The sequence below is a fragment of the Ranitomeya variabilis genome, chromosome 1, assembly GCF_051348905.1.
Source record: "Ranitomeya variabilis isolate aRanVar5 chromosome 1, aRanVar5.hap1, whole genome shotgun sequence".
Classification (NCBI taxonomy): Eukaryota; Metazoa; Chordata; class Amphibia; order Anura; family Dendrobatidae; genus Ranitomeya; species Ranitomeya variabilis.
In genome coordinates, this window is record NC_135232.1 from 658318763 (window position 1) to 658346205 (window position 27443).

Consider the following 27443-nt stretch of genomic DNA (forward strand, 5'->3'; position numbering starts at 1 on the left):
TTTATTTAGATAAAGAAATGAATTTATTGGAACAATATATTTTTTTCTTTATTTAGCAATTTTTTATTTTTATTTTTTTTACACATGTACATTTTTTTTTTTACTTTTTTACTTTGTCCGGGGGGGGTGTGACTATATAGTGTCAGATCGCTGACACCTCCCTGCAGGACCCGGAAGGCCCCCCGCGGCCATTTTGGATCCAGGCCTGCAGGGAGTAGGAGGTAAGAGACCCTCGGAGCAACGCGATCACATCGCGTTGCTCCGAGGGTCTCAGGGAAGCACGCAGGGAGCCCCCTCCCTGCGCGATGCTTCCCTATACCGCCGGGGAACACTGCGATCATCTTTGATCGCAGTGTGCCGGGGGTTAGTGTGCCAGAAGCGGTCCGTGACCGCTCCAGGCACATAGTGCCGGATGTCAGCTGCGATAGTCAGCTGACAACCGGACCCGATCGGCCGCGCTCCCCCCGTGAGCGCAGCTGATCGGTGATGACGTACTATCCCGTTGGTGGTCATACGGGCCCATACCACCTCGACGGGATAGTACGTCTGATGTCAGAAATGGGTGTGCGTCTGATGTCGCGAATGCTGTGCAGAGAGTCAGTGCACAGACCAGAGCAGAGCAACGGGGGAAACACGAGCAAGGCGAGGATGTGGTTTATATTTCTCTTTTTTAAATATGCGAGGGCTCCTACTGTATATATTAATTAGTTGTGTGGCCTCTTACTGTGTAGAGGAGGGGCTGTGTGTGGGCTCATACTGTATAAAGGGTGCTGTGTTTGGGCTCTTACAGTATATAGAGGAGTGCCAGCATACTACATGCTGCTAAATTTTAAGTGATAATATTAATTATAATTCTTATTTTATTAATTATAAGCAGAATTAAATTTCAGCCCTCCATAACAGTCACAATTTCTCATGTGGCCCCTCTGAAAAATTAATTGCCCACCATTGATCTATAAGGATGCGTGCGTGTATTAAACCTAAAGGAATTATGGACATTTGAAAACATTTATTTTGCATTAGTTAAATGCATGTATTTTGGGCTTAAAAAAATGGTTTTTTACAAATGGGTTTCATGTAACAATTTTGCCCCGTTTGCCTCTTGCCAGTCTACGAAATGGATTAACTGAGAATCCATCAGCCAGCCCATTATGAAGGTCTAATAAGTCAATTGTAACTTTTCAGTGTTTGTTTGGTTTTTTTTTGTTTTGGGGCTCCTATTAGCTCACTTATGCCACAGACTATTAGCCCCATGTGAGCATTAAAGAAAAAAAAACAATGGAGAACAACAGCTGTTTAAGAAAGGGTGACATTTAATTTATGTTCCACCTCCCGGAGGATTAAAAAGTCATCAGTGTGTTCCTTGTAAGTACTGCCTCTCTCTTGCTGGCTCACATTTTACGGGTGGATCTTCTTTTCTGTATTAGAATCCGATATATATATAGGTACGCTACGTCTAGGTGGGTGTAGTGACATATTGGACTTTGAGCAGCTTCAAAACACATAAATAATACAATGTACTGTAAAAGTGCAATACATTGCCCACCCAAATTGGTGAAAAACTTCATCTTCTAATGGACTTTATACAAATGAATGTCACTAAGAGCCTCCTGGTCAGTGTCTGGTCCCACAAACAGATTTATATCCACTTCTATTTCTTCCACCCACTGATCGAGCTGAAGATTCATCTGTAAAAAGAACCACAAACATCCAATCTACTTGTAAAATACAGGAAAAGTGTTGAATATAAAAAAATAAAGAATTCACATCTGTACAGTATGTGACATTTTGTGGGGTCCTCATTAGTGATGAGCGAACGTGCTCGGATAAGATGTTATCCCGAGCATGCTAGGGTGCTAACAGAGTGTCTTCGGCATGCCCAAAAATACATTTGAGTCCCAAGTTTAACAGTCACAACACATGCAGGGATTACCCAACAGCCGTGAGACATGCCGCCATTGGGGACACAAACATATTATTCAAGCACACCTGAGATACTCGGCCTTTGAAGAAGGACTGTTTTTACTGGGTCCGAAATGCGTCAGGCCTATGGGGGGGTCCCCATGATGTTGTTTTTTACTGCTGAAGAAGCTTAAATAAAGAAAGAAAGAATTTTTTACTGAAAAAGGATTCCTGTCCCGGAAGTCTTCTATTTCTCCTTGTGCCTGTCAGCCATCTTGAAATAACCTAATTTGCTGCTGTGAACTGCTGTTTCATTTCTCCATATGAAACCAGTCTGGGGATGCAGCCCAATCTGTAGCTGCATGATGGACTTACTACAACATGTACACCTGAGCTGATATACTTTTATGATAAGTTGTCTCTATCCCATTTTCCCTGTTGGGGTAAGTTTATCTATGAGATCTAAATAAAGGGTAAGGTCTGTGTGACTTCATGGTCTACACAAGACAAATCAATGGCTGACTTCATCTTTACACAATTCCTAAACTATCAACGAACCTGCAGTTTGGTGAAGGATTCCTTTAGTCCCGGTACTGTCACGACAAGGCATCCCTTCTTCCTTACGTTTTCATACATAAAAATCCAGGCTCTAGAAAGCACAATTGTAAAATACTGTTAACAGGAAGAAAGTCAAATCTTGACATTGACAAAAACAATATGTTTTGATATGTGCAAATCTGACAATAAATATGGATCAATTTGCATGAATGATACAACTGAACCCAGGCTCCCATTCACTTCAATACATAGTAACATAGTTATTAAGGTTGAAAAAAGAACTAAGTCCATCTAGTTCAACCCATAGCCTAACCTAACATGCCCTAACATGTTGATCCAGAGAAAGGCAAAAAACCCATGTGGCAAACAGTAAGCTCCACCATGGGGAAAAAAATTCCTTCCCAACTCCACATACGGCAATCAGACTAGTTCCCTGGATCAACTCCCTATCAAGGAATCTTGTATATATAACCTGTAACATTATACTTTTCCAGAAAGGTATCCAGTCCCCTCTTAAATTTAAGTAATGACTCACTCATTACAACATCATACGGCAGAGAGTTCCATAGTCTCACTGCTCTTACAGTAAAGAATCCGCGTCTGTTATTATGCTTAAACCTTCTTTCCTCCAGACGTAGAGGATGCCCCCTTGTCCCTGTCACCGGTCTATGATTAAAAAGATCATCAGAAAGGTCTTTGTACTGTCCCCTCATATATTTATACATTAAAATAAGATCACCCCTTAGTCTTCGTTTTTCCAAACTAAATAGCCCCAAGTGTAATAACCTATCTTGGTATTGCAGACCCCCCAGTCCTCTAATAACCTTGGTCGCTCTTCTCTGCACCCGCTCTAGTTCAGCTATGTCTTTCTTATACACCGGAGACCAGAACTGTGCACAGTATTCTAAGTGTGGTCGCACTAGTGACTTGTATAGAGGTAAAATTATGTTCTCCTCATGAGCATCTATGCCTCTTTTAATGCATCCCATTATTTTTTTTGCCTTTGTAGCAGCTGCCTGACACTGGCCACTAAATGTGAGTTTGTCATCCACCCATACTCCCAGGTCTTTTTCATTGATGGTTTTGCCCAGAGTTTTAGAATTAAGCACATAGTTATACATCTTATTACTTCTACCCAAGTGCATGACCTTACATTTATCCCCATTAAAGAAGGTGTCCACTACTATAACTCTTTTTTTTTCATAAATCTTGCTATTATGTGCCACTGAAAACATCTACTGTGTTTATTTTAGCAATATTACCTTTTTTCATGCTGTAGCAGCACATCTTTAGTGCTGGATCCAGCTCTCATGGGGTTAATCGACAACTTCCCTTCTCCTGAGTTATTGTGCTCTAATACTACAAGTTCCATGATGCATTGCACTCGCTTGTAACTCTGCACCTGGCACACCCACTCCAAAACACACCCCAACCCCTCCCTCCTCTCCCCCCTCTATCGTCAAAAAGATTTGTGATGTAATTTCTGTCCAACCTCCTCTTTTACATTTGTCCAACCCACACTCCATTACAGATAGATAGATAGATAGATAGATAGATAGACAGACGAATACATACAGATATATCTATATACCTATGTCTATTTCCATAGATATGTCCATATCCATGTTTCTAAACCCTTTCACCCCTGGAGCTTTTTTGTTTTCGTTTATCTCTCCCCTTCTTTCCAGAGCCATAATTTTTCCGTCAATATGGCCATGTGAGTGCTTATTTTTTGCGGGACAAGTTCTAATTTTGAACGACACCATTGCTTTTACCATGTCGTGTAACAGAAAATATGAAAAAAATTCAAAGTGCAATGGAATTGCAAAAAAAGTGCAATCCCACACTTGTTTTTTGCTTGGCTTTTTTGCTAGGTTCACTAAATGCTAAGGCTGTGCACACGTTGTGGATTTGATTGCAGATCCGCAGCAGCAGTTCGGGACGAGGGAAGTGTGTGGGTGGAATGTGGGCGGTGACTGTGTGCGTGTATGTGTGTGCTGGGTCTGCGGGCTGTTCGTGTGTGTGCGGGACTTTTCGGGTGGGTGCCTGGCTGTTCGGGTGTGTGCGGGACTGTTCGGGTGTGTGCGGGGCTGTGCGGGGGGTCTTTTGGGGTGTGTGCAGGCATCATCCGATAGGACTACAAGTACGCAGCATCCAATCTGCAGCTACTTCGGATGTAATCCGGACAGTTGACACACACCCTACGCTATCCATACATCTATCAATAGATATATCTATCCAGATATATCTATAGATAGATATATGAATAGATAGATGTATGCATCTATAGATCTATCTATATGTAGATCTGTCTATCCATTTCATCTATCATCTATCTGTCTATCTGTGTGTGTGATTGGAGTGTGGGTTGGACAAATGTAAAAGAGGAGGTTGGACAATAATGACATCACAAATCTTTTTTTTTTTTTTGTTCAATAATACATCTTTATTTAGCTTTCAAAAAGGAAACGCACCAAAAGGCATAAAAACCGTGCAAAAAGCTAATTAAAAAATGCATCAAAACCGCACCAAAAACTGCATCAAAACCGCACCAAAAACTGCATCAAAACCACACCAAAAACTGCATCAAAACCGCACCAAAATTGCATCAACACTGCACCAAAAACTGCATCAAAACTGCACCAGGTTTTGATGCAGTTTTTGGTGCAGTTTTGATGCTGTTTTGGTGCAGTTTTTGCGCGGTTTTGATGCAGTTTTTGGAAATAAACAGAAAATGTGCATGATTTGAATGGAAAAATGCATGAAAAAACGGATTCGGAGTCCGGATTCATCATTTCACATCTCAGTTTCATAGGTTTTTCGCCGGATCCATCGCTGTGGGGTTTTTCGCCGGACAGAAAACTGGCAGAAACAGCTTTTTTGACGGATCCGGCAAAAAACGGATGAAACGTGTGGCTATCAGGCGCAATCCGGCGCTAATACAACTCTGAGATAAAACAGATCCGGCAGAAAAAAACGGATCCGTTTTTTTCAAAACTCGCCGGATTGTGCCTGACGGCAAAAATCTGATGTGTGAAAGCAGCCAGATAGATATATCTATAGATACATAGATGTATCTATCCATAAATCTATAAATCTATCTATAGATAGATATATCCATAGATATATAATAGAAAGGCCGATGTTTCTAAGGCCACTTTCACACTTGCGTTTTTAGCAATCCGTCGCAATCCGTCTTTTTGGGAAAAAAACTGATCCTGCAAAATGTGCTCACAGGATGCGTTTTTTAACCATAGACTTGTATTAATGACGGATAGCGACGAATGGCCACACGTCGCGTCCGTCGTGCAACGGATTCGTCGTGTTTTGGCGGACCGTTGGCATGAAAAAACGTTCAAGTGAACTTTTTTTGCCCGTCGTGTCCGCCATTTTCTACCGCGCATGCGCGGCCAAAACTCCACCCCCTCCTCCCTGTAAGATGCGCCAATTCCGGCACTTAGCCCCTCTCTTCCCACTCCCATGTAGCGGTGGGATATGGGGTAATAAGGGGTTAATGTCACCTTGCTATTGTAAGGTGACATTAAGCCGGGTTAATAACGGAGAGGCGTCAATAAGACGCCTACCCATTATTAATCCAATACTAGTAAAGGGTTAATAAAACACACACACATTAGGAAAAAAGTATTTTAATATTCTTCATTTAACCATACTTACCATACTTCAGCGCCTGCAAAAAAAGTAAAATAATAAACCGTATACTACCTGTCCGCCGTAGTCCAATTAATAACGAGTGTCCCACGACGATGTCCCCTATAGAACAGTGACATCGGGTGATGTCACTGCTCTATAGGACCCTCTGTGACACACTGACAGGAGACAATGGCTCTTGCAGTGCATCACTATAGTTCACTGGTCTCACTTTATGGCAAAAAGCTGCATGGGAACTTTCTCACACAGCAATGCCAAAAGTGAGACTAGGGACTATTTTCTCACAGGGGCGTAGGAATACATTGTGAGGAATACATTGTTGAAGGATACCTTCCATCATTGTATTCCTGGAGCCCCTGGAGAGCGGTCGCATCAGCTGATGCTCCTGCTCTCCACGGGAGATCGGCGAGGGACACTCGTTTTAATTGGATTTCTGCGGATCAGGGAGTATAGTGTTTGTTTATTATTTTAATATTTTTTACAGGTGACACTGGCTTCGGGGAACAAAGTGACAAGTGATGGTGAGTATGTACTCTATGTTTTAGGTACTGTATGTCTGTATGTATGTTTTATGTATGTACTGTATATACTGTATGTGGCATGTTGCATGACGTATGTTGCATGTCGTATGTCCCATGCCGTCGCATGTTGCATGTCACATGTTTCATGTCACATGTTGCATGTCGTCACATGTCGCATGTCATCGCATGTCGTCGCATGTTGCATGTTGTAGAATGGTGCATGTCGCATATCACATGTCGTCGCATGTTGCATGTCACATGTCGTTGCATGTTGCATGTCGTCGCATGTTGCATGTCATATGTTGCATGTCGTCACTTGTTGCATGTCGTCGCATGTTGCATGTCACCGCATGTTGCATGTCACATGTCGCATGTCGTCGCATGTTGCATGTCACATGTCGCATGTCATTGCATGTCGTCGAATGTTGCATGTCGCATGTCGTCGCATGTTGCATGTCACATGACGCATGTTGTCACATGTCGCATGCCGTTGCATGTTGTCGCATGTTACTTGTCGCATGTTGTCACATGCCGTCGCACGTCGTTGCATGTCGCATGTTGTCACATGATGCATGTTGTCGCATGTAACATGTTGCATGTCGTCGCATGTTGTCACATGTGTGTGTTTTTTTTACATTCAACACATTAGCCGGATGATGGGACTACTACTGTCCCATCATTGGCTAATGTGTTACTCACTGTCACTGTAGCAGGCATCGTCCGATGGGACTTGTAGTCCTATCGGACGATGCCTGCACACAGAGACACACAGCAATGACGCCCGCCCGCCGCAGACCCCAGCACGGCCAGCGGACCCACCGCACCGCCCGGCGCAGCCCCACGGCCCATCCCGGCGCCAGCACATCCCGGCGCCGACACATCCCGGCTCAGGCACCGGCAGATGCCGGCACCACGTCACATCCCGGCGCCGACACATCCCGGAGCAGGCACCGGCACATGCCGGCACCATGGCACATCCCGACGCCAACACATCCCGGCGCAGGCACCGGCACATCCCGGCGCCGGCACCACGGCAAATCCCGGCGCGGCACCACAGCACATCCCGCAGACTCCCCCGCGCCCGCCCATCCCAGAACACAGCGTTCACATCCCTGCCTACTACCTAGCCCCACCCGCCCCCAGCACAGCCCTGCAGGCAGCCCCCAGCGCCGCCTACAGCCCAGTCACTGTTGATGAGTGACCGCTGTCTGTGGCGGCTGGGTCACGCCTGCTTATGACGTCATGTCAATTTCCAGAGTCTGGAAATTGACGTGACGTCGGCGGAAATGAGCAGCGGGTGCAGCCTGGGGGTCACGTGACCCGGACTCAGCCACCAGCATAGCGCCGCTCACAGGCAAAAACGGCAACGGAAGGTATTTACACAATTCATTAGGGGCCCCGGGGGGATACATTGGGGGGTAAATTGAAAGTAGTGGACAACCCCTTTAAATCTCATTTGCCATTTATCAGCCCAAGCTTCTAGCTTACATAAATCCTCCTGTAATATAAAATTGTCCTCCTCTGTATTGATTACCCTGCATGAACATCAAAGGGCGCTGAAGCCTTCAGTCTAGAGATCGGTGAGAATCATTCGGCACGTCCATCCCTGAGACTGGAAGCACTGTTTTAGAGCTTTAGTCCCTATACAGCTTGTTCCTGGGCAATGGATGGCCAAAAGCACCACTGGTACTAGGTTGTAAGGCTTAAGAGCTGTGACCAGGACCGGACTGGCCATCTGGCAAATGCCAGAAGGGCCTGTCTGGTCATGGGCTGCCTTGTCTGCTACATTGTTAACAGAATCAGTGTTCTCAAGATACCCATACTGTTAAGAGTTGTGTCAGAGCACAAAGTTGCTGACTCCGTCACTTACCCCAGCAGGCCACGGGTATCATCAGAAATATTGGTCTTGTAGAAAATCTTCCTTCCTCCATTCAGGATATTAGTAATATATCCTATCTAGCTCATGGGGACGGGGACAACATGGGCCTGTGTGATTTCAAATGCCAGGACTGAATTTCAGCCCCAGTTCGTACCTGCCTCTGACCTTTATTTCTCTGACCCTTAATTCTCAAAGTCGTTCGAGCTCCTAAGTATGCACAATATTAAGCTACAGGGATATGATTTTACAGGAAAGGTAATATTTTACAGGAAAGGTAAATTTGTCACAATAAATATCATTGCACAGAAAGTTAATAGATTACTTCATTTGCTCCTCTTTGTTCAGGAAATATTCGAATACATTATTTAGTACAACTACATCAGCTTGGTGTAGAAGGGTCTTCTGACTACATATATCTGAATGGTGCACCTGTGTGAAGAAAAAGAAAAGAAAATTCACAGCAAGATCATATAGGATTCAATGGAACTACAGTAGCTAATAAGTAACTCTCGAAAAAAAACTGCTTAGAGAGTGAAGTAAAAAAGGATGACATATTAGTGAGAAAAAAAATGTCCAGCTAATCACAGCACCACAGGACTAATCGTTGTATTACTGATAAGATTATAATCATGAATACAAAAAAAGAACACCCCCTGAAGAAGCTGATGCGAAACGTGCGTTGAGGTCTGTACTTTACTTCCCCCTAGGTTGCACTGAATCTTTATGGGTATATACATTTTATTCTAATATTTTCTCATAATTTTTGTATTTGTATTTTCTTGTATATGGCTGTCTATTTACTGCCTTGAGACATTTCTACATTTATATCCTCCTATGTCAGTTTTTTGTAGGACTTTGTTGCACATTATTACTGCCAAGTTGTGGTTCAGCTTGTACTAGTTGGATTTATATCGAAACATGTAATTTCACATATGTCTCTTTAATATATGTATATTTGCTTATTGTATATATTTTGTTCCCTGGGGAAGTAGGGTTTTATTTGTGCCATACTCATTTTTATTCTGTTTTTAGATTGTTGATTGTTTATCTAGTAATAAAGATGATGTATATTATTTTAGGTGTTCTGCTTCCATCACTTATTGGTTATATAAGATTATAATCAGAGCAATAACCTGAATGTTAAACCTTTCCCTACCAACAACGTCTCTAATACGTCCTTACAGAGTGGCAATTCGGTAGACAAAAATGTTTACGATACGTCTTGGCTACAAATGGCCATATTGTAGCCTGGATCGCAGCTAAAGATGTGTGAGATTCTCCAAAGAGACCAGGATCACTGTTGTATTAACGACCCATCCAGAGATATCTCAGGTTAAAAATGAGAGATGTGCTCTGCCTGAAAGGAGAATGGCGGCACATCTGCGTTAATAAACTAATTTATCAGCAGTGAAAATCATATAGAGAAAAAAGCACCAAAAAAACCCCATATAATAAATGGACCCCCGAAGAAGGCACGGAGCCGAAACGCGCGTTGGGGCGGGTGGCACCACGGTCTTTCAGGTAAAATCCCTTGGCAGATCTTACATTCTGGCTTTATGGTCATTGCTCATTCAATGACTCCTAATAGGCACATTTCTGATTGCACCTTGCACTTTTTGAGCTGACCTGCATATTCTTTATTTATTTTCTGCCTTTGGGTATTTTTGCCTGTGTATGACCGTGGTGTCCACCATTCTTTTGGCTTCCCACTGTCATTTTCCTGATATATTTTATTCATGTTTATACATTTGTAATTTTATTGATAATTAATAAAGCTTTGTACTTTTATTATATCTTTTTTTATGCTTTTTTCTCTATACAATTTTCACTATTGTGGCACTGAACCTTCTCTGCACATCTGCACATCTTTGCACCTCTATATACTGTCCCATGTTTAGTGGTACAATTTGTGGGTGTTGGCTTGATATATAGGATTTTGTAATTTATTGGCAGTGCTCGGGAGAAAGACGCCGACATTTATTTTTCCATCAATATGATCGTGTGAGGGCTTGGCTTTTTGTGGGATGAGTTGTACTTTTGAACAACATCATTCCTTTTGCCATATAGTGTACTGGAAAACGGGAAAAAAATTAAAGTTCAGTGAAATTGCAAAAAAAGGCAATTCCATAAGTTGCTTTTTTTTTTAAAACAAGTTCACGAAATGCTTAAACTGACCTGCCATTATGATTCTCCATGTCATTACGAGTTTGTAGATACAAACATGTCTAGGCTTTTGTTTGGTTTTGTTTGTTTGAGAAAAAAAAAAATGATCGCCATTTTCCGAGACCCATAGCGTCTCTATTTTTCGTGATCTAGGGCTGGGTGAGGGCCCAATTATTGCAGGCTGAGCTTACATTTTTATTTGTACCACTTTGGTGTAGAGATGATAGCTCGTTATTGCATGTTAATGCAAGGTTGCAGCAACAAAAAAAACAACACTAATTCTGGTGTTTTCATTTCTTCTCTTGTTACGCTGTCTACCTATCGGATTAATTCTTTTTATATATTGATAGATTGGGCGATTCTGAATGCGGCAATACCAAATATGTGTGTATTTATTTTGAATGGGGGGGTGACTTAACCCCTTACTGACATCGAATGTATTAGCACTCCGATATCAGTATCCCCCGCTTTGATGTGGGTTCCGGCGGTGAGCCCACATCAAAGCCGGGACATATCAGCTGTTTTGAACAGCTGCTGACATGTGCCTGCAATAGGCGCGGGTTGAATCGCGATTCACTCGCGCCTATTAACTAGTTAAATGCTGATGTCAAACTCTGATAGCGACATTTAACAAGCGCTTCCGGCCATCTGGAAAATACACGCACCGGTGACCCCCATCACATGATCGGGGGTCATCGGTGCGTCAGCATGACAACCAGAGGTCTCCTTGAGACGTCTATGGTTGTCAGAGCCGGATTGCTATGAGCGCCACCCAGTGGTCGGCGCTCATAGCAACTCAGCAATTCTGCTACATAGAGGCGATCTGAACATCGCCTCTATATAGCAGGGCCGATCAAGTTGTTCCAGCTTCTAGTCTCCTATTGAGACTACTGAAGCATGGCAAAAGTAAAAAAAAAAAAAAAGTTTTTGAAAATATTAAAAAAACAAAAAAAGTCTAAAGGTTTAACCCCTTAACGACCGCCGATACGCCTTTTAACGGCGGCCGCTAAGGGTACTTAAACCGCTGTGGAAAAAGTGAATAGCGCCCCCCAGAGTCGGATTTTCTCTGGGGTCTCGGTTGCCGGGGGTAGCCGAGACCCCAGAGAACATGATTCGGGGGGGTTTTACCGACCCCCGAGTTGCAATCGCCGGTAATTAACCGTTTACCGGCGGTCGCAAAAAAAAAACAAAAAACGCGATTTGCCATTTAATCGCACATCGGAGGACAGAGAAATGTGGTCCCCGATAGCCCCAGATAGCCCCCCAATACTAACCTACCTCCCCCGGTGCTCCTCGTGGCTCCCGATGGGCGCCGCCATCTTTTTCCGGGGAAATAATGGCGGGCGCATGCGCAGTGCGCCCGCCGCCCAGCACCCGGATGTTCTTTGGGGACTCGGCTGCCGGGGGTAGCCGAGACCCCAAAGAACATGATCGGGGTCCGTTTTTACCGACGCCTGTTTTGCAATCGCCGGTAATTAACTGTTTACCGGCGACCTAAAAAAAAAAAAAAAAAAAAAAAAGCGATGTCATTTCTCTGTCCTCTGATGTGATCGCACATCAGAGGACAGAGAAATAGGGGGATTCGGGGACCCTGTTATACTTACCGGTGTCCCTGGGTCCTCCTGCTTCTTCTGCTGGCCGCCGGCTTCTTGCTCCGGTAAGAAAATGGCAGGCGCATGCGCAGTGCGCCCGCCATGATCTGCCGGCCGGCAGAAGAAAATTCGTCCTCTTTTTTTATTTTGGTCACTGTGAGATCCTATCACAGTGATCAAAATAAAAAAAATAGTAAATAACCCCCCCCCTTTATCACCCCCTTAGTAAGAAAAAAATAATAAAATAAAAAAAATGTATGAATTTCTATTTTCCAAATAGGGTTAGGGTTAGGGGTAGGGTTAGGGGTAGGGTTAGGGCTAGGGTTAGGGGTAGGGTTAGGGCTAGGGTTAGGGTTAGGGTTAGGGGTAGGATATGTGCACACATAGAATGGTTCTCTGCGGATTTTTCCGCAGCGGATTTGATAAATCCGCAGGACCAAAACGCTGCGTTTTTCCTGCGGATTTATCGCGGATGTACCGCGGTTTTTGTGCGGATTCCACTGCGGTTTTACACCTGCGGTTTTCTATTATGGAGCAGGTGTAAAACCGCTGCGGAATCAGCAGAAAGAATTGACATGCTGCGGAATGTAAACCGCTGCGTTTCCGTGTGTTTTTTTCCGCAGCATGGGCACAGCGTTTTATGTGTCCCATAGGTTTACATTGTACTGTAAACTCATGGGAAACTGCTGCGGACCCACAGCTGCGGAAACGCTGCGGATCCGCAGCAAAATCCGCAACATGTGCACATAGCCTTAGGGTTAGGGTTAGAGCTAGGATTAGGGTTAGAGCTAGGGTTAGGGCTAGGGTTGGGGCTAAAGTTAGGGTTAGGGTTGGGGCTAGGTTTAGGGCTAAAGTTAGGGTTTGGGCTAAAGTTAGGGTTAGGGCTAGGGTTGGGGCTAAAGTTAGGGTTAGAGTTGGGATTAGGATTTGGATTAGGGTTGGCATTAGGGTTACATTTGGGATTAGGGTTAGGTTTGGGATTAGGGTTAAGGCTAGGGTTGGGATTAAGGATAGGGGTGTATTGGGATTAGGGTTAGGTTTTGAGGTTAGGGTTGAGATTAGGATTAGGGGGGTGTTGGGTTTAGGGTTTTGATTAGGGTTATGGTTAGCTTTGGAATTAGGGTTAGGGGTGTTTTGGGGGTTAGGGTTGTGATTAGGATTATGGATCGGGTTGGGATTAGGGTTAGGGGTGTGTTGGGGTTAGGGTTGGCGTTAGAATTGGGGGGTTTCCACTGTTTAGGTACATCAGGGGGTCTCTAAACGCCACAGCCAATTTTGTGCTCAAAAAGTAAAATGGTGCTCCCTACCTTCTGAGCTCTGCCGTGCGCCCAAACAGTGGTTTACCCCCACATATGGGGTATCAGCGTACTCGGGATAAATTGGACAACAACTTTTTGGGTCCAATTTCTCCTGATACCCTTGTGAAAATACAAACTTGGGGGCTAAAAAATCTTTTTTTGTGGAAAAAAAAAATATTTTTTATTTTCACGACTCTGCATTATAAACTTCTGTGAAGCACTTGGGCATTCAAAGTTCTCACCACACATCTAGATTAGTTCCTTGGGGGGTCTAGTTTCCAAAATGGGGTCACTTCTGGGGGGTCTCTACTGTTTAGGTATATCTGGGGCTCTGCAAATGCAACATAACGTCCGCAGACCATTCTATCAAAGTGTGCATTCCAAAACGGCACTCCTTCCCTTCCGAGCTCAGCCATGCACCTAAACAGTGGTCCCCCCCACACATGGGGTATCAGTGTACTCAGGACAAATTGGACAACAACTTTTGGGGTCCAATTTCTCTTGTTACCTTTGTGAAAATAAAAATTGGGGGGCTAAAAAAATCTTTTTTGTGAAAAAAATATTTTTTTTTGTTTTCACGACTCTGCATTATAAGCTTCTGTGAAGCACTTGGGCATTCAAAGTTCTCACAACATATCTAGATAAGTTCCTTGGGGGGGGTCTAGTTTCCAAAATGAGGTCACTTGTGGGTCTACTGTTTAGGTACATCGGGGGCTCTGCAAACGCAACATAATGCCTGCAGACCATTCTATCAAAGTCTGCATTCCAAAACGGCGCTCCTTCCCTTCCAAGCTCTGCCATGCACCCAAACAGTGGTTTATCCCCCACATATGGGGTATCAGCCTACTCAGCATAAATTGCACAATAAATTTTGGGGTCCAATTTCTCCTGTTACCCTTGTGAAAGTAAAAATTTGGGGGTGAAAAGATCATTTTTGTGGAAAAAATATGATTTTTTTTATTTTCATGGCTCTACATTATAAACTTCTGTGAAGCAGTTGGGGGTTCCTAGTGCTCACCACACATCTAGATAAGCTCTTTGGGGGGTCTAGTTTCCAAAATGGAGTCACTTGTGGGGGGTTTCTACTGTTTAGGTACATCAGGATCTCTGCATATGCAACATGACACCTGCAGACCATCCCATCAAAGTCTGCATTCCAAGCGGCGCTCCTTCCCTTCCGAGCCCTGATGGGTGCCCAAACAGTGCCCTCCCCCCACATATGGGGTATAAGCGTACTCAGGACAAACTGGTCAACAGATTTTGTGGTCCAATGTCTCCTGTTACCCTTGATAAAATAAAAAATTGCAGGCTAAAAAATCATTTTTGAGTGAAAAAAAGGATTTTTTATTTTCACGGCTCTACGTTATAAACTTCCGTGAAGCACCTGGGGGTTTAAAGTGCTCACCACACATCTACATAAGTTTCTTAAGGGGTCTAGTTTCCAAAATGGTGTCATTTGTGGGGGGTTTCCACTGTTTAGGCACATCAGGGGCTCTCCAAACGCGACATGGCATCCGATCTCAATTCCAGCCAATTCTACATTGAAAAAGTAAAACAGCACTCCTTCTCTTCCAAGCTCTGCAGTGCACCCAAACAGTGGTTTACCCCCACATATGGGGTATCGACGTACTCAGGAGAGGTTGCACAACAACATTTGTTGTCTAATTTCTCCTGTTACCCTTGTGAAAATAAAAATTTGGGGGCAAAAAGATCATTTTTGTAGAAAAAATGTGATTTTTTATTTTCACGGCTCTACGTTATAAACTTCCGTGAAGCACCTGGGGGATTAAAGTGCTCACCACACATCTAGTTAAGTTCCTTATGGGGTCTAGTTTCCAAAATGGTGTAGCTTGTGGGGGGTTTCCACTGTTTAGGCACATCAGGGGCTCTCCAAACGCGACATGGCGTCCGATCTCAATTCCAGCCAATTCTACATTGAAAAAGTAAAACGGCACTCCTTCTCTTCCAAGCTCTGCGGTGCGCCCAAACAGTGGTTTACCCCCACATATGGGGTATCGACGTATTCAGGAGAAATTGCACAACAAAATGTATGGTTAAATTTCTGTTTTTACACTTGTGAAAATAAAAAAATATGGTTCTGAATTAAAGTGTTTGCAAAAAAAGTTAAATGTTCATTTTTTCCTTCCACATTGTTTGAGTTCCTGTGAAGCACGTAAAGGGTTAATAAACTTCTTGAATGTGGTTTTAAGTACCTTGAGGGGTGCAGTTTTTAGAATGGTGTCACACTTGGTTATTTTCTATCATATAGACCCCTCAAAATGACTTCAAATGTGATGTGGTCCCTAAAAAAAAATGGTGTTGTAAAAATGAGAAATTGCTGGTCAAATTTTAACCCTTATAACTCCCTAACAAAAAAAAATTTTGTTTCCAAAATTGTGCTGATGTAAAGTAGACATGTCGGAAATGTTATTTATTAACTATTTTGTGTGTGACATATCTCTCTGATTTAAGGGCATAAAAATACAAAAGTGGAAAAATTGCAAAATGTAAAAAATTTTCACCATATTTCCATTTTTTTCATAAATAATAGCAAGTAATATCGAAGAAATGTTACCACTTGCATGAAGTACAACATGTCACGAAAAAACAATCTCAGAATCAGCAGGATCCGTTAAGCGTTCCAGAGTTATAACCTCATAAAGTGACACTGGTCAGAATTGTAAAAATTGGCTCGGTCATTAAGTACCAAATTGGCTCTGTCACTAAGGGGTTAAATCACTCTCCTATTGTCCCATTCAAAATAAAACAAAAAAACTAAAATCAAACCTACACATATTCAGTATCGCCATGTTCAAAATCGACCGATCAATTAAAAAAAAAGGATTAACCTGATCGCTAAACGGCATAGCGATAAAAAAAAGTCAAAATGACAGAATTACATTATTTTGGTCGCCGGGACATTGCATTAAAATGCAATAACGGGTGATCAAAAGATTGTATCTGCACCAAAATGGTATCTTTAACCCCTTTACCCCCAAAGGTGGTTTGCATGTTAATGACCGGGCCAATTTTTACAATTCTGACCACTGTCCCTTTATGAGGTTATAACTGTTATGAAACTTCAGCACAGAACTAGGAGAGATGGGGGAAAGCTGACCCTGCACTAAGACTAGGCTGAAACCCTACGATGGAGTTAGCGACCCATTCCTTGCGAATAGACCCACCGACGATCCTAGACTAAACTCAGCAAAAACCTATAGATAAGGGGAAGGAGGTCCCTAAAAGATCGAATGACTGGGTACAAAAAAAAAAAGATCATCTCCTAATAGGAAAAACAGAGAAGGCTGCAGAAACAAACTGAAAACAGAAACAAAAGATAGCAGAACCAGAGATCCCAGAACTGCAAAATATCAAACACAGAAAGCTGTCTAAGCACCTAGCCAGAACTCTAGCGGATTAACACTGTTGTCCAGCAAGGAATGATAGGCAGCTGCTGGGTAATAAAGGGTGATACAATCACCTGGCCAGGACAACCCAGCACCAGGGGGAAAAAACCAGCAGCCAGAAAACCAGAACAAGATGGCGGATGGTCAAAACAAAACAGATTCTAACAATAACTCTGGAATGCTTCAACGGATCCCGGTGATTCTGACATTGTTTTCTCGTGACATATTGTACTTCATGATAGTGGTAAAATTTCCTTAACATTACTTGAGTTTATTTGTGAAAAAAATGGAAATTTGGTGAAAATGTTGAAAATTTCGCAATTTTCCAACTTTGAATTTTCATGCCCATAAATCACAGAGATATGTCACACGAAATACTTAATAAGTAACATTTCCCACATGTCTACTTTACATCAGCACAATTTTGGAACCAAATTTTTTTTTTTGTTAGGGAGTTATAAGGGTTAAAAGTTGACCAGCAATTTCTCATTTTTACAACACCATTTTTTTTTAGGGACCACATCACATTTGAAATCACTTTGAGGGGTCTATATGATAGAAAATACCCAAGTGTGACACCATTCTAAAAACTGCACCCCTCAAGGTGCTCAAAACCACATTCAAAAAGTTTATTAACCCTTCAGGTGTTTCACAGGAATTTGTGGAATGTTTAAAAGAAAATTAACATTTTTTTTTTTTTTCACAAAAATGTTATTTCTGATCCAATTTGTTTTATTTTACCAAGGGGAACAGGAGAAAATGGACCCCAACAGTTGTTGTACAATTTGTCCTGAGTACGCCGATACCCCATATGTGGGGTAAACCACTGTTTGGGCGCATGGCAGAGCTCGGAAGGGAAGGAGCGCCATTTGACTTTTCAATGCAAAATTTACGGGAATTGAGATGGGACGCCATGTTGCGTTTGGAGAGCCCCTGATGTGCCTAAACATTGAAACCCCCCACAAGTGACACCATTTTGGAAAGTAGACCCCCTAAGGAACTTATCTAGATGTGTGGTGAGCACTTTGAACCCCCAAGTGCTTCACAGAAGTTTATAATGTAGAGCCGTAAAAATAAAAAAATCTTATTTTTTTCACAAAAATGATTTTTCGCCCCAATTTTTTATTTTAAACAAGAGAAATTGGACCCAAAAAGTTGTTGTCCAATTTGTCCTGAGTACGCTGATACCCTATATGTGGGAGAAAACTACTGTTTGGGCGCATGGCAGAGTTCGGAAGGGATGAAGTGGTGTTTTGGAATGCAGACTTTGATGGAATGGTCTGCGGGCGTCACGTTGCGTTTGCAGAGCCCCTGATGTACCTAAACAGTAGAAACTCCCCACAAGTTACACCATATTGAAAACTAGACCTCCCCAAGGAACTTATCTAGATGTGTTGTGAGAACTTTGAACCCCCAAGTGTTTCACTAAAGTTTATAACACAGAGAAGTGAAAATAAAAAATAAAAAATTCCACAAAAATGATTTTTTAGCCCCCAGTTTTGTATTTTTCCATGGGTAACAAGAGAAATTGGACACCAAAAGTTGTTGTCCAATTTGTCCTGAGTACGCGGATACCCCACATGTGGGGGTAAACTACTGTTTGGGCGCAAGGCAGAGCTCGGAAGGGAAGGAGTACCGTTTTACTTTTTCCACGCAGAATTGTATGGATTGAGATCGGATGTCATGTTGCATTTGCAGAGCCCCTGGTGTGCCTAAACAGTGGAAACCTCCCAATTCTAACTCCAACCCTAACTCCAACACACCCCTAAGCCTAATCCCAACCCTAACCCACACCCCTAACCCTAACCACACCCCTATCCCGAACACACCCCTAACCCGAATCCCAACCCCAATACACCCTTAATCCTAGTCCCAACCCTAACCATACCCCTAACCCTTGAACACCCCTAACCCAACCGTAAACATAATCCAAACCCTAACCCCAACCCTAACTTTAGCCCTAACCCTAACTTTAGCCCCAACCCTAACCCTAACTCTAATGGGAAAATGGAAATAAATACATTTCTTTCTTTTATTATTTTTCCCTAACTAAGGCTGTGATAATGGGGGGTTTGATTTACTATTTATAGCGGGTTTTTATGTTTGGCAGCTGTCACATACTAAAAGACGCTTTTTATCGCAAAAAAAATATTGTTTTCCTTACCACATTCTGAGAGCTATAATTTTTCCATATTTTGGTCCACAGGTTCATGTGAGGTCTTGCTTTTTGCGGGACGAGTTGACGTTTTTATTGGTATCATTTTCGGGCACATGACATTTTTTGATCGTTTTTTATTCCGATTTTTGTTAGGCAGAATGAACAAAAACCAGCAATTCGTTTATTTCTTTTGGGAGGAGCGTTTATACCATTCCGCGTTTGGTAAAATTGATAAAGCATTTTCATGCTTCGGGTCAGTACGATTACAGCGATACCTCATTTATATAATTTTTTTCTGTTTTGGTGCTTTTATACAATAAAAACTATTTTATAGAAAAAAATAATTATTTTTGCATTGCTTTATTCTGAGGGCTATAACTTTTTTATTTTTTTTTGCGGGACAAGATGACGTTTTCAGTGGTACAATGTTTATTTATACTCGTCTTTTTGATCGCATGTTATTTCACTTTTTGTTCGGCAGTATGATGATAACGCATTGTTTTTTGCCTAGTTTTTTTATTATTTTTTTTACGGTGTTCACTGAAGGGGTTAATTAGTGGGACAGTTTTATAGGTTGAGTCGTTACGGACACGCCGATACTAAATATGTGTACTTTTATTGGTTTGTTTTATTTATTTACATAAAGAAATGTATTTATTGGAACCATATTTTTTTATTTAGGATTTTTTTTTTTTTTTTTTTTTTACACATGTAAATATATATATATATTTTTTTACTTTTTTACTTTGTCCCAGTGTGGGGCACCATGGTAAAGTGTCAGATCGCTGATCTGACATTTTGTAATGCACTGTGTCAGATCAGCGATCTGACAGGCACTGCATGAGGCTTGCCAGCGCCTGCTCTGAGCAGGCGCTGGCAAGCCTCATGCAGTGCCTGTCAGATCGCTGATCTGTCCGTGACCGCTCCTGGCACATAGTGCCGGATGTCAGCTGAGATAGTCAGCTGACACCCGGCCGCTGATCGGGTTAGACGCACTATTCAGTCGGTCGTCATACGGGCCCATACCACATCGACGGGATAGTACATCTAATGCCAGAAAGGGGTTAAAAACGTCAGCTCAGCACGCAAAAAATAAGCCCTCACCCAACTCCAGATCATGAAAAATTGAGACGGGTATCGGAAAATGGTGCAATTTTTAATTTGTTTTAGCAAAGTTTGGAATTTTTTTTCACCATTTCTATAAAAAAAGAACCTAGACATGTTTGGTGCCTATGAACTCATAATGACCTGGAGAATCATAATGGCAGGTCAGTTTTAGCATTTAGTGAACCTAGCAAAAAAGCCAAACAAAAAACAAGTGTGGGATTGCACTTTTTTGCAATTTCACCGAACGTAGAATTTTTTTCCCGTTTTCTAGTACACGACATGGTAAAACCAATGATGTCGTTCAAAAGTGCAACTCGTCCAGCAAAAATAAGCCCTCAAATGGCCATATTCACAGAAAAATAAAAAAGTTATGGCTCTGGGAAGAAGGGTAGCAAAAAATGAAATCACAAAACCAAAAAAAGCTCTGGTCATGAAGGGGTTAATTTTTTTTTTTTTATTATTATTATTATTATTTTTTTTAAACACTCTTACTTTACACTTGCTTCAATAGTCTCCATGGGAGACTAGAAACTGTGATCTTCTTATCGCTTGTCCTACATACAGCAGAGCTGTAGCCCTGCTCGGTGTAGCAGACATGCTCACTTGCTATTAGCGAAAACTGTGCGGCGCTCATAGCTATCCGGTAATGACAACCACAAGGGTCTCCTGCATACCCCCAGGATGTCATGCCAACCCATCGGTGACACGGGCACCAATGGGTGGGATTAGTGACACGCTTCCGGCGCGATCTTATTAAATGCCGCTGTCAGAAATTGATAGCGGCATTTAACATGTTAACAGCCGTGGCTGGATCGCGATTCCACCCGAGGTTGTTAGGGGCACGTCAGCTAATGAAATCAGCTGACATATGCTGGAAACGTTGTGGGCTCATCGCCGTAGCTAATCAAAAGAGTGTACAAGATATCCCACCAAGAGAAGGTGTACCCCAATCATGATGGTCCCCAACTCTTGTAGTTTACCTAGCTATGTGTCAGCTGACCTCAAAATAGACAGGGCAGAGCAGGACCCATACTTGATTGTTTTGCACCTGCCTATGGAAAGCTGTAGTGGCATGTAAAAGTTTGGGCACCCCTGGTCAAAAATACTGTTATTGTGAACAGTTAAGCAAGTTGAAGATGAAATTATCTATAAGGCTATGTGCACACGTTGCGGATTGTATGCGTTTTTGCCTCGGTTTTTCGCCACGAAAAAGCATACACAACCCATTGAATTCAATGGGATTCCACAATGCTGTGCTAATGCTGAGTATTTTTCAGCGGCGTAATCATATCGCGGAAAAATACGCAGCATGCTCATTCTTTGTGCGGAATCGGGGCAATACCACACACATAGGAATGCATTGATCTGCAAACTTCCCGCATGTGACAATGCCCACCATGCGCAAAGTAAGCGGATCATGTGCGGATGGTACCCAGGGTGGAGGAGAGGAGACTCTCCTCCAGACCCTAAAAAAAGAATTAAAATAAAAAATAGTTTCGGTATATACTCACTACTACATTTGCAAAATGCTAGTGTTTAGCGGGAATACGCATGCCTGTTCCGCATGCGTTTTACCTGCAGCAGGGAGCAATTCAGCAACGTGTGCACATAGCCTAAAGAGCCTAAAGTTAAACATGACATTTCCTTTATTTTAGGCAAAAAAAGTCTTTGTAGTAACGGGATTTTTCAGAACCCATAACAGCGCCCTTATATTCGTGGTGCTGTCATGGGTGAGACAATAAAAATTAGATAGTCATTTTTTTACATTTTAAAAATTGTAAAAGAAAAATGAGCCTATGCAAAAATTTTGGCACCATTGGAGATTTGTGTGCTCAGATAACTTTAACAAAGGTTTCAGACCTAAATTAGCCTGTTGCGGTTATGGCTTTGTCACGATCATCATTAGGAAAGGCCAGGTGATGCAAATTTCCCAGCTTTATAAAAACACAGCCTCCTCTAACCTTGTGCCAAAAAACAGCAGCCAGCCATGGGCTCTTCTAAGCAGCTGCCGAGCACTCTGAAAATGGTGGAGGCTCACAGAGAAGGAAAAGGCTATAAGAAGATAGCAAAGCATTTTCAAGTTGCCATTTCCTCAGTTCGAAATGTAATTGAAATGAAGACCAAGCAACATTTCAGCGAGAACTGCTCGTAGTATTGTTAGAGAGGCAAACTCTGGAGTTGTGGTACTTTGCTTTACTGTTCAGAGACACCTACACAAATCTGGCCTTCAGGGATAAGTCATCAGAAGAAAACCTCTCCTGCATCCGCACCATAAAATTCAGCTTCAGAAGTATGGAAAAGAGCATCCAAATAAGTCTGGTGCATTTTGGAAACAAGTCCTGTGGACCGATGAGGTTAAAATAAAACAGTTTGGCCACAATGATAGAAAAGCATGCCTCTACCTATTACACATTCAGAAATCTACAAGCCATTAACCCTCATACACTTTCAGACTCCCTACACTCATCACAGTCCCCAATCTCCTATTTTTCCTGTCCCGATTTGGCTGTACATCGCAACAATGACACTCTCAGAAGCACCCGGGACCAAGTAGCGCACCCCGCTCTCAGAACCTTCAAACACAGAGTGAAACAGCCTGGCTCACATCACAAACTAGATTTCTCCAGCGATGCTCTAGGAGTGCCGAACGCCTATGGAGAAAAACTTTAACACCAGAAAGCGTCATCCACTACAAATTTATGTTAAGGACCTACAACTCTGCCCTTCATCCCGCCAAACAGATCTACTTCACCACCCTGATCTCCTCACTATCCAACAACCCAAAAAAACTGACACCTTTCACTCCCTCCTCAGTCTGAAAGCACAGGCCCCCATCACAGACATTTGATCTGATGATCTGGCCTCACATTTTGCAGAGAAAATAGAGAATACCTGTCAGGAAATCTGCTCCCAGCCACCAGGTGCCGTAACTCCCATCCCTTCCCACATCTCCTCTGGCTCACTCTCCACATTTGATCCCATCACCGAAGAAGTCTCCAAACTCCTCTCTTCTTCTCGTTTTATTACATGCTCTAATGACCCCCATTCCCTCACATCTACTCCAATCTCTCTCCAGTCGTCACTACTCACCTAACTAAAATCTTCAATCTCTCCCTCTCTTTTGGTATTTTCCCCTCTTCCTTCAAACACTCTATCATTACTCCATTATTTAAAAAGAAAAAAAACCTCTCTTGACCCATCCTGCACAAATAACTACAGACCATTCTCCAATCTCCCCTTTATTTCCAAACTCTTGGAGCACTTGATCTATTCCCGCCTTGCCTGTTACCTCTCCACTCACTCTCTCCTAGATCCATCACTGTCCGGCTTCCGCCCCCTACACTCTACAGAAACTGCACCATTGAAAGTGACCAATGACCTTATGACAGCAAAATGTAACATTAACCACTCTCTGCTCATTCTTCTTGACCTCTCTGCAGCTTTCAACACTGTTGACCACCATCTCCTATTTTCTATGCTCCAATCAATAGGCATTAACCCCTTTCTGATAATTGGCGAAATGATCCATCCATGTGCCCTGGGCCTATTTGACCTGGGACGGATCATTAAGTCATCGTGATCGCCCGCGCACATGGGAAGGGGGGGAGGGGGCTGCGCGGGCGATCGTCGCCGCGTGTCAGATGATTCTGACAGCATGATCGGCAAGTTTCCTAGCTTTGGTGACCTGGATGTAGATCCAGGTCACCAAAGCTAGGAAACTTGCCGATCATGCGCAGTAGGCAGAGCTTAAGGGAGGAAGTACGCAGTCCTACGAACTCTACCAAAACACAAGTGTGAAACCGGCCAAAGCGATCAAAAAAAGTCATGTGCCCGAAAATGGTACCAAGAAAAACGTCAACTCGTCCAGCAAAAAACAAGTCCTCACATGACTCTGTGGGCCAAAATATGGAAAAATTATAGCTCTAAAAATGGGGTGATGCAAAATCTATTTTTTTTGTAATAAAACAGTCTTTTAGTGTGTGACAGCAGCCAAACAATAAAACCCGATATAAATCTGGCATCGCTGCAATTGTACAGACCCGAAGAATAAAGTCACCTAATCACTTATACCGCATGACAAACGGCGTAAAAATAAATAAAACCAATTCTTCACATGCTGTTGATTTTTTAATTCTGCCTCTCAAAGATCACAGTAAGGCTCGGCGCACATCTATCCCACGCACTGTGCTGAGCGCTTACACCCGCTATAAGGTCTCTTTCACATGCACTGATATTTTTTGATACCAGAGGTGTCAGTGTCTGTGTGTGTAATACGTGCGGCACACGTGTGGCATGCATGTGCCGCATCAGTAACACACGGACGGGCACCAGGGTATAAGCGTTACAGCAAGCGCTGTTCCCCGATGCCGGGTGCTTAATACGGCTCTCATCATTCTTCCCTGCTCTGACAGCGATCGGCGCAAGCAGGGGAGAATGCCACTAATACCAGTGACAGCAGGAGCGGCTGATGGGGGTATTCATCAGCTGCTTCCTGCGCTATAAATAAATAAATGAAAATCGGCATGGGCTCCCCTGTATTTTCTATAATCAGTCAGGCAACACACAGCAGTGTTTTGTTTTATTTCTAATAAAGGACTTTATTCTGGCCGTGTCTTTATTTACCATATAACTACAGCATCAGTAATGGATAGGTGTCTCATAGACACTTCTCCATTACTAAGCTGTGGTCTTTGTCACCTGACAATACAAAGGTGACATCAACCCCACAAATATGAACCCTACATGCAACCGCTACAGGGCAAATGGGAAGATCCCGGCAAAGCGCCAGAATTGGCGCATCCAATAGATATGCCTTTACTGGGCAGCGGTGGGCTGCTAATTTTAGCTGGAGGGTCAATATCCATGGCCCCTTACCAGCCTGAGAATCCAGCCCCCAGCAGTGAGCTTTAGCAAGGCTGGTTGTCTAAAATGGGAGGGACCCCAAGCCATTTTTTAAATTATTAAACTATTATTGATAACCAACCTTGCTGAAGTTGACAGCTGAGGGTTGCAGCCCCCAGCTGTGAGTTTTGCCTGGCTGGTTATAGAAAATACAGGGTAACCCATGCTGTTTTTTTCATTTATTTATTTATAGCGCAGGCGGTGGCTGATTAATACCCGCATCAGCCGCTCCTGCTGTCACTGTTATTAGCAGCAGCAGCGGTAAGCTGCTGGGAATAACAGTCCCATCAGCCGCCACCTGCTGTCTCATTTATCACTTAAATATAACTCTCATCATTCTCCACTGCTTGCGCCGATTGCCGGCAGAGCAGGGGAGAATGATGAGAGACGTGTTCAGCACCTGGCAATGGGGAACAGCGCTTATTGTAACGCTTCTTCCTCGGCACCGATGCGTATCACATGGAGGACTTGCATGTGTGTTTTGCGTATGCACGTGTGCGGGACTTTTGCGGCCCATGCCAACATTAAAAAACGGACATGTGCACAGATAAATTCACTTTATGGAAAAAATATGATTTTCTTATTTTTACGGCTCTATAAACTTGTGTGAAGCACTCGGGGGTTCAAAGTGCTCACCACACATCTAGATAAGTTCCTTGGGGGGTCTAGTTTCCAAAATGGTGTCACTTGTGGGTGGGGGGGGGGGGGTTCTACTGTTTAGTTACATCAGGAGCTCTCCAAACGCAACATGGTGTCCGATCTTAATTCCAGATAATTTTGCGTTGAAAACGTAAAACGGCCCCCTACATATGGGGTATCGGGGTACTCAAGATAAATTGCACGACAACATTTGGGGTCCAATTTCTCCTGTTACCCTTTGGGAAATAAAAAAAATTGAAACTGAAGTAAAACAAATTGTGAAAAAAGTAAAAAATTTTTTTTTTTTTTTAAACATTTCAAAAATTCCTGTGAAGCACTTGAAGGGTTAATAAACGTCTTAAAAGTGGTTTTGAGCACTTTCAGGGGTGCAGTTTTTAGAATGGTGTCACTTTTGGGTATTTTCTATCATAAAGACCCTTAAAAGTGACTTCAATTGTGATGTGGTCCCTTAAAAAAAAAATAATGGTGTTGTAAAAATGAGAAATTGCTATAAAACTTTTAACCCTTATAACTTCCTAACAAAAAAAAAAAACATTGGTTCCAAAATTGTGCTGATGTAGACATGTGGGAAATGTTACATATTAAGTATTTTGTGTGACATACAGTATTCTGTGTGATTTTAGGGCAAGAAAATTCAAAGTTGGAAAATTGCAACATTGTCAAAATTTTTGCCAAATTTAAATTTTTTTTTTCCACAAATTAACGCAAGCCATATCACAGACATTTTACCACTACCATGAAGCACAATATGTCACGAGAAAACAATGTCAGAATCACAGGGAGCCATGGAAGCGTTCCAGAGTTATTATTTCATAAAGGGACAGTGGTCAGAATTGTAAAAATTGGCCTGGTCATACCACCTTTGGGTGTAAAGGGGTTAAGGACACTGCTCTCTCCTGGTTCTCTTCCTATCTTTCTGACCCCTCCTTCACTGTATAATTTGCTGGCTCCTCTGCTCTTCCTCTCACTGTTGGGGTCCCTCAGGGCTCAGTCCTTGGCCCTCTTCTCTGCTCACTCTCCACAGCCCCAATTGGACAAACCATCAGCAGATTTGGCTTTCCGTACCATCTTTATGCTGATGACACATAACTATACATGTAATCCCGACCTTACCCCCCACTGTACTACTTAACCCCTTTACCCCCAAGGGTGGTTTGAACGTTAATGACCGGGACAATTTTTACAATTCTGACCACTGTCCCTTTATGAGGTTATAACTCTGGAACGCTTCAACAGATCCTGATGATTCTGACATGTTTTCTCGTGACATATTGTACTTCATGATAGTGGTAAAATTTCTTTGATATTACCTGCGTTTATTTGTGAAAAAATGGAAATTTGGCGAAAATTTTGAAAATTTCGCAATTTTCCAACTTTGAATTTTTATACAATTAAATCACAGAGATATGTCACACAAAATACTTAATAAGTAACATTTCCCACATGTCTACTTTACATCAGCACAATTTTGGAACCAACATTTTTTTCTGTTAGGGAGTTATAAGGGTTAAAAGTTGACCAGCAATTTCTCATTTTTACACCACCATTTTTTTTTTTAAGGACCACATCTCATTTGAAGTCATTTTGAAGGGTCTATATGATGAAAAATACCCAAGTGTGACACCAT

At 42.6% G+C, this 27443-nt stretch overlaps 1 protein-coding gene across 4 annotated transcripts in view; it reads right to left on the minus strand.

The window, feature by feature from the left end:
• Positions 1–291: 291 nt before the first annotated feature.
• The window catches only part of LOC143774992 (uncharacterized), a 132920-nt gene continuing 105768 nt past the window's right edge, over positions 292–27443 (minus strand). For 3 of the 4 annotated variants that reach the window (XM_077262820.1, XM_077262814.1, XM_077262822.1), the window contains exons 6-8: positions 8852–8958; positions 2461–2551; positions 894–1688 (exon numbers count right to left, since the gene is read on the minus strand). In XM_077262820.1, the coding sequence (XP_077118935.1) occupies positions 1572–1688; positions 2461–2551; positions 8852–8958 (315 nt within the window). In that variant the 3' untranslated portion in view covers positions 894–1571. Of the gene's footprint in view, positions 1689–2460; positions 2552–8851; positions 8959–27443 lie in introns of all 4 variants that reach the window. The other variant, XM_077262809.1, reaches the window with a different exon arrangement.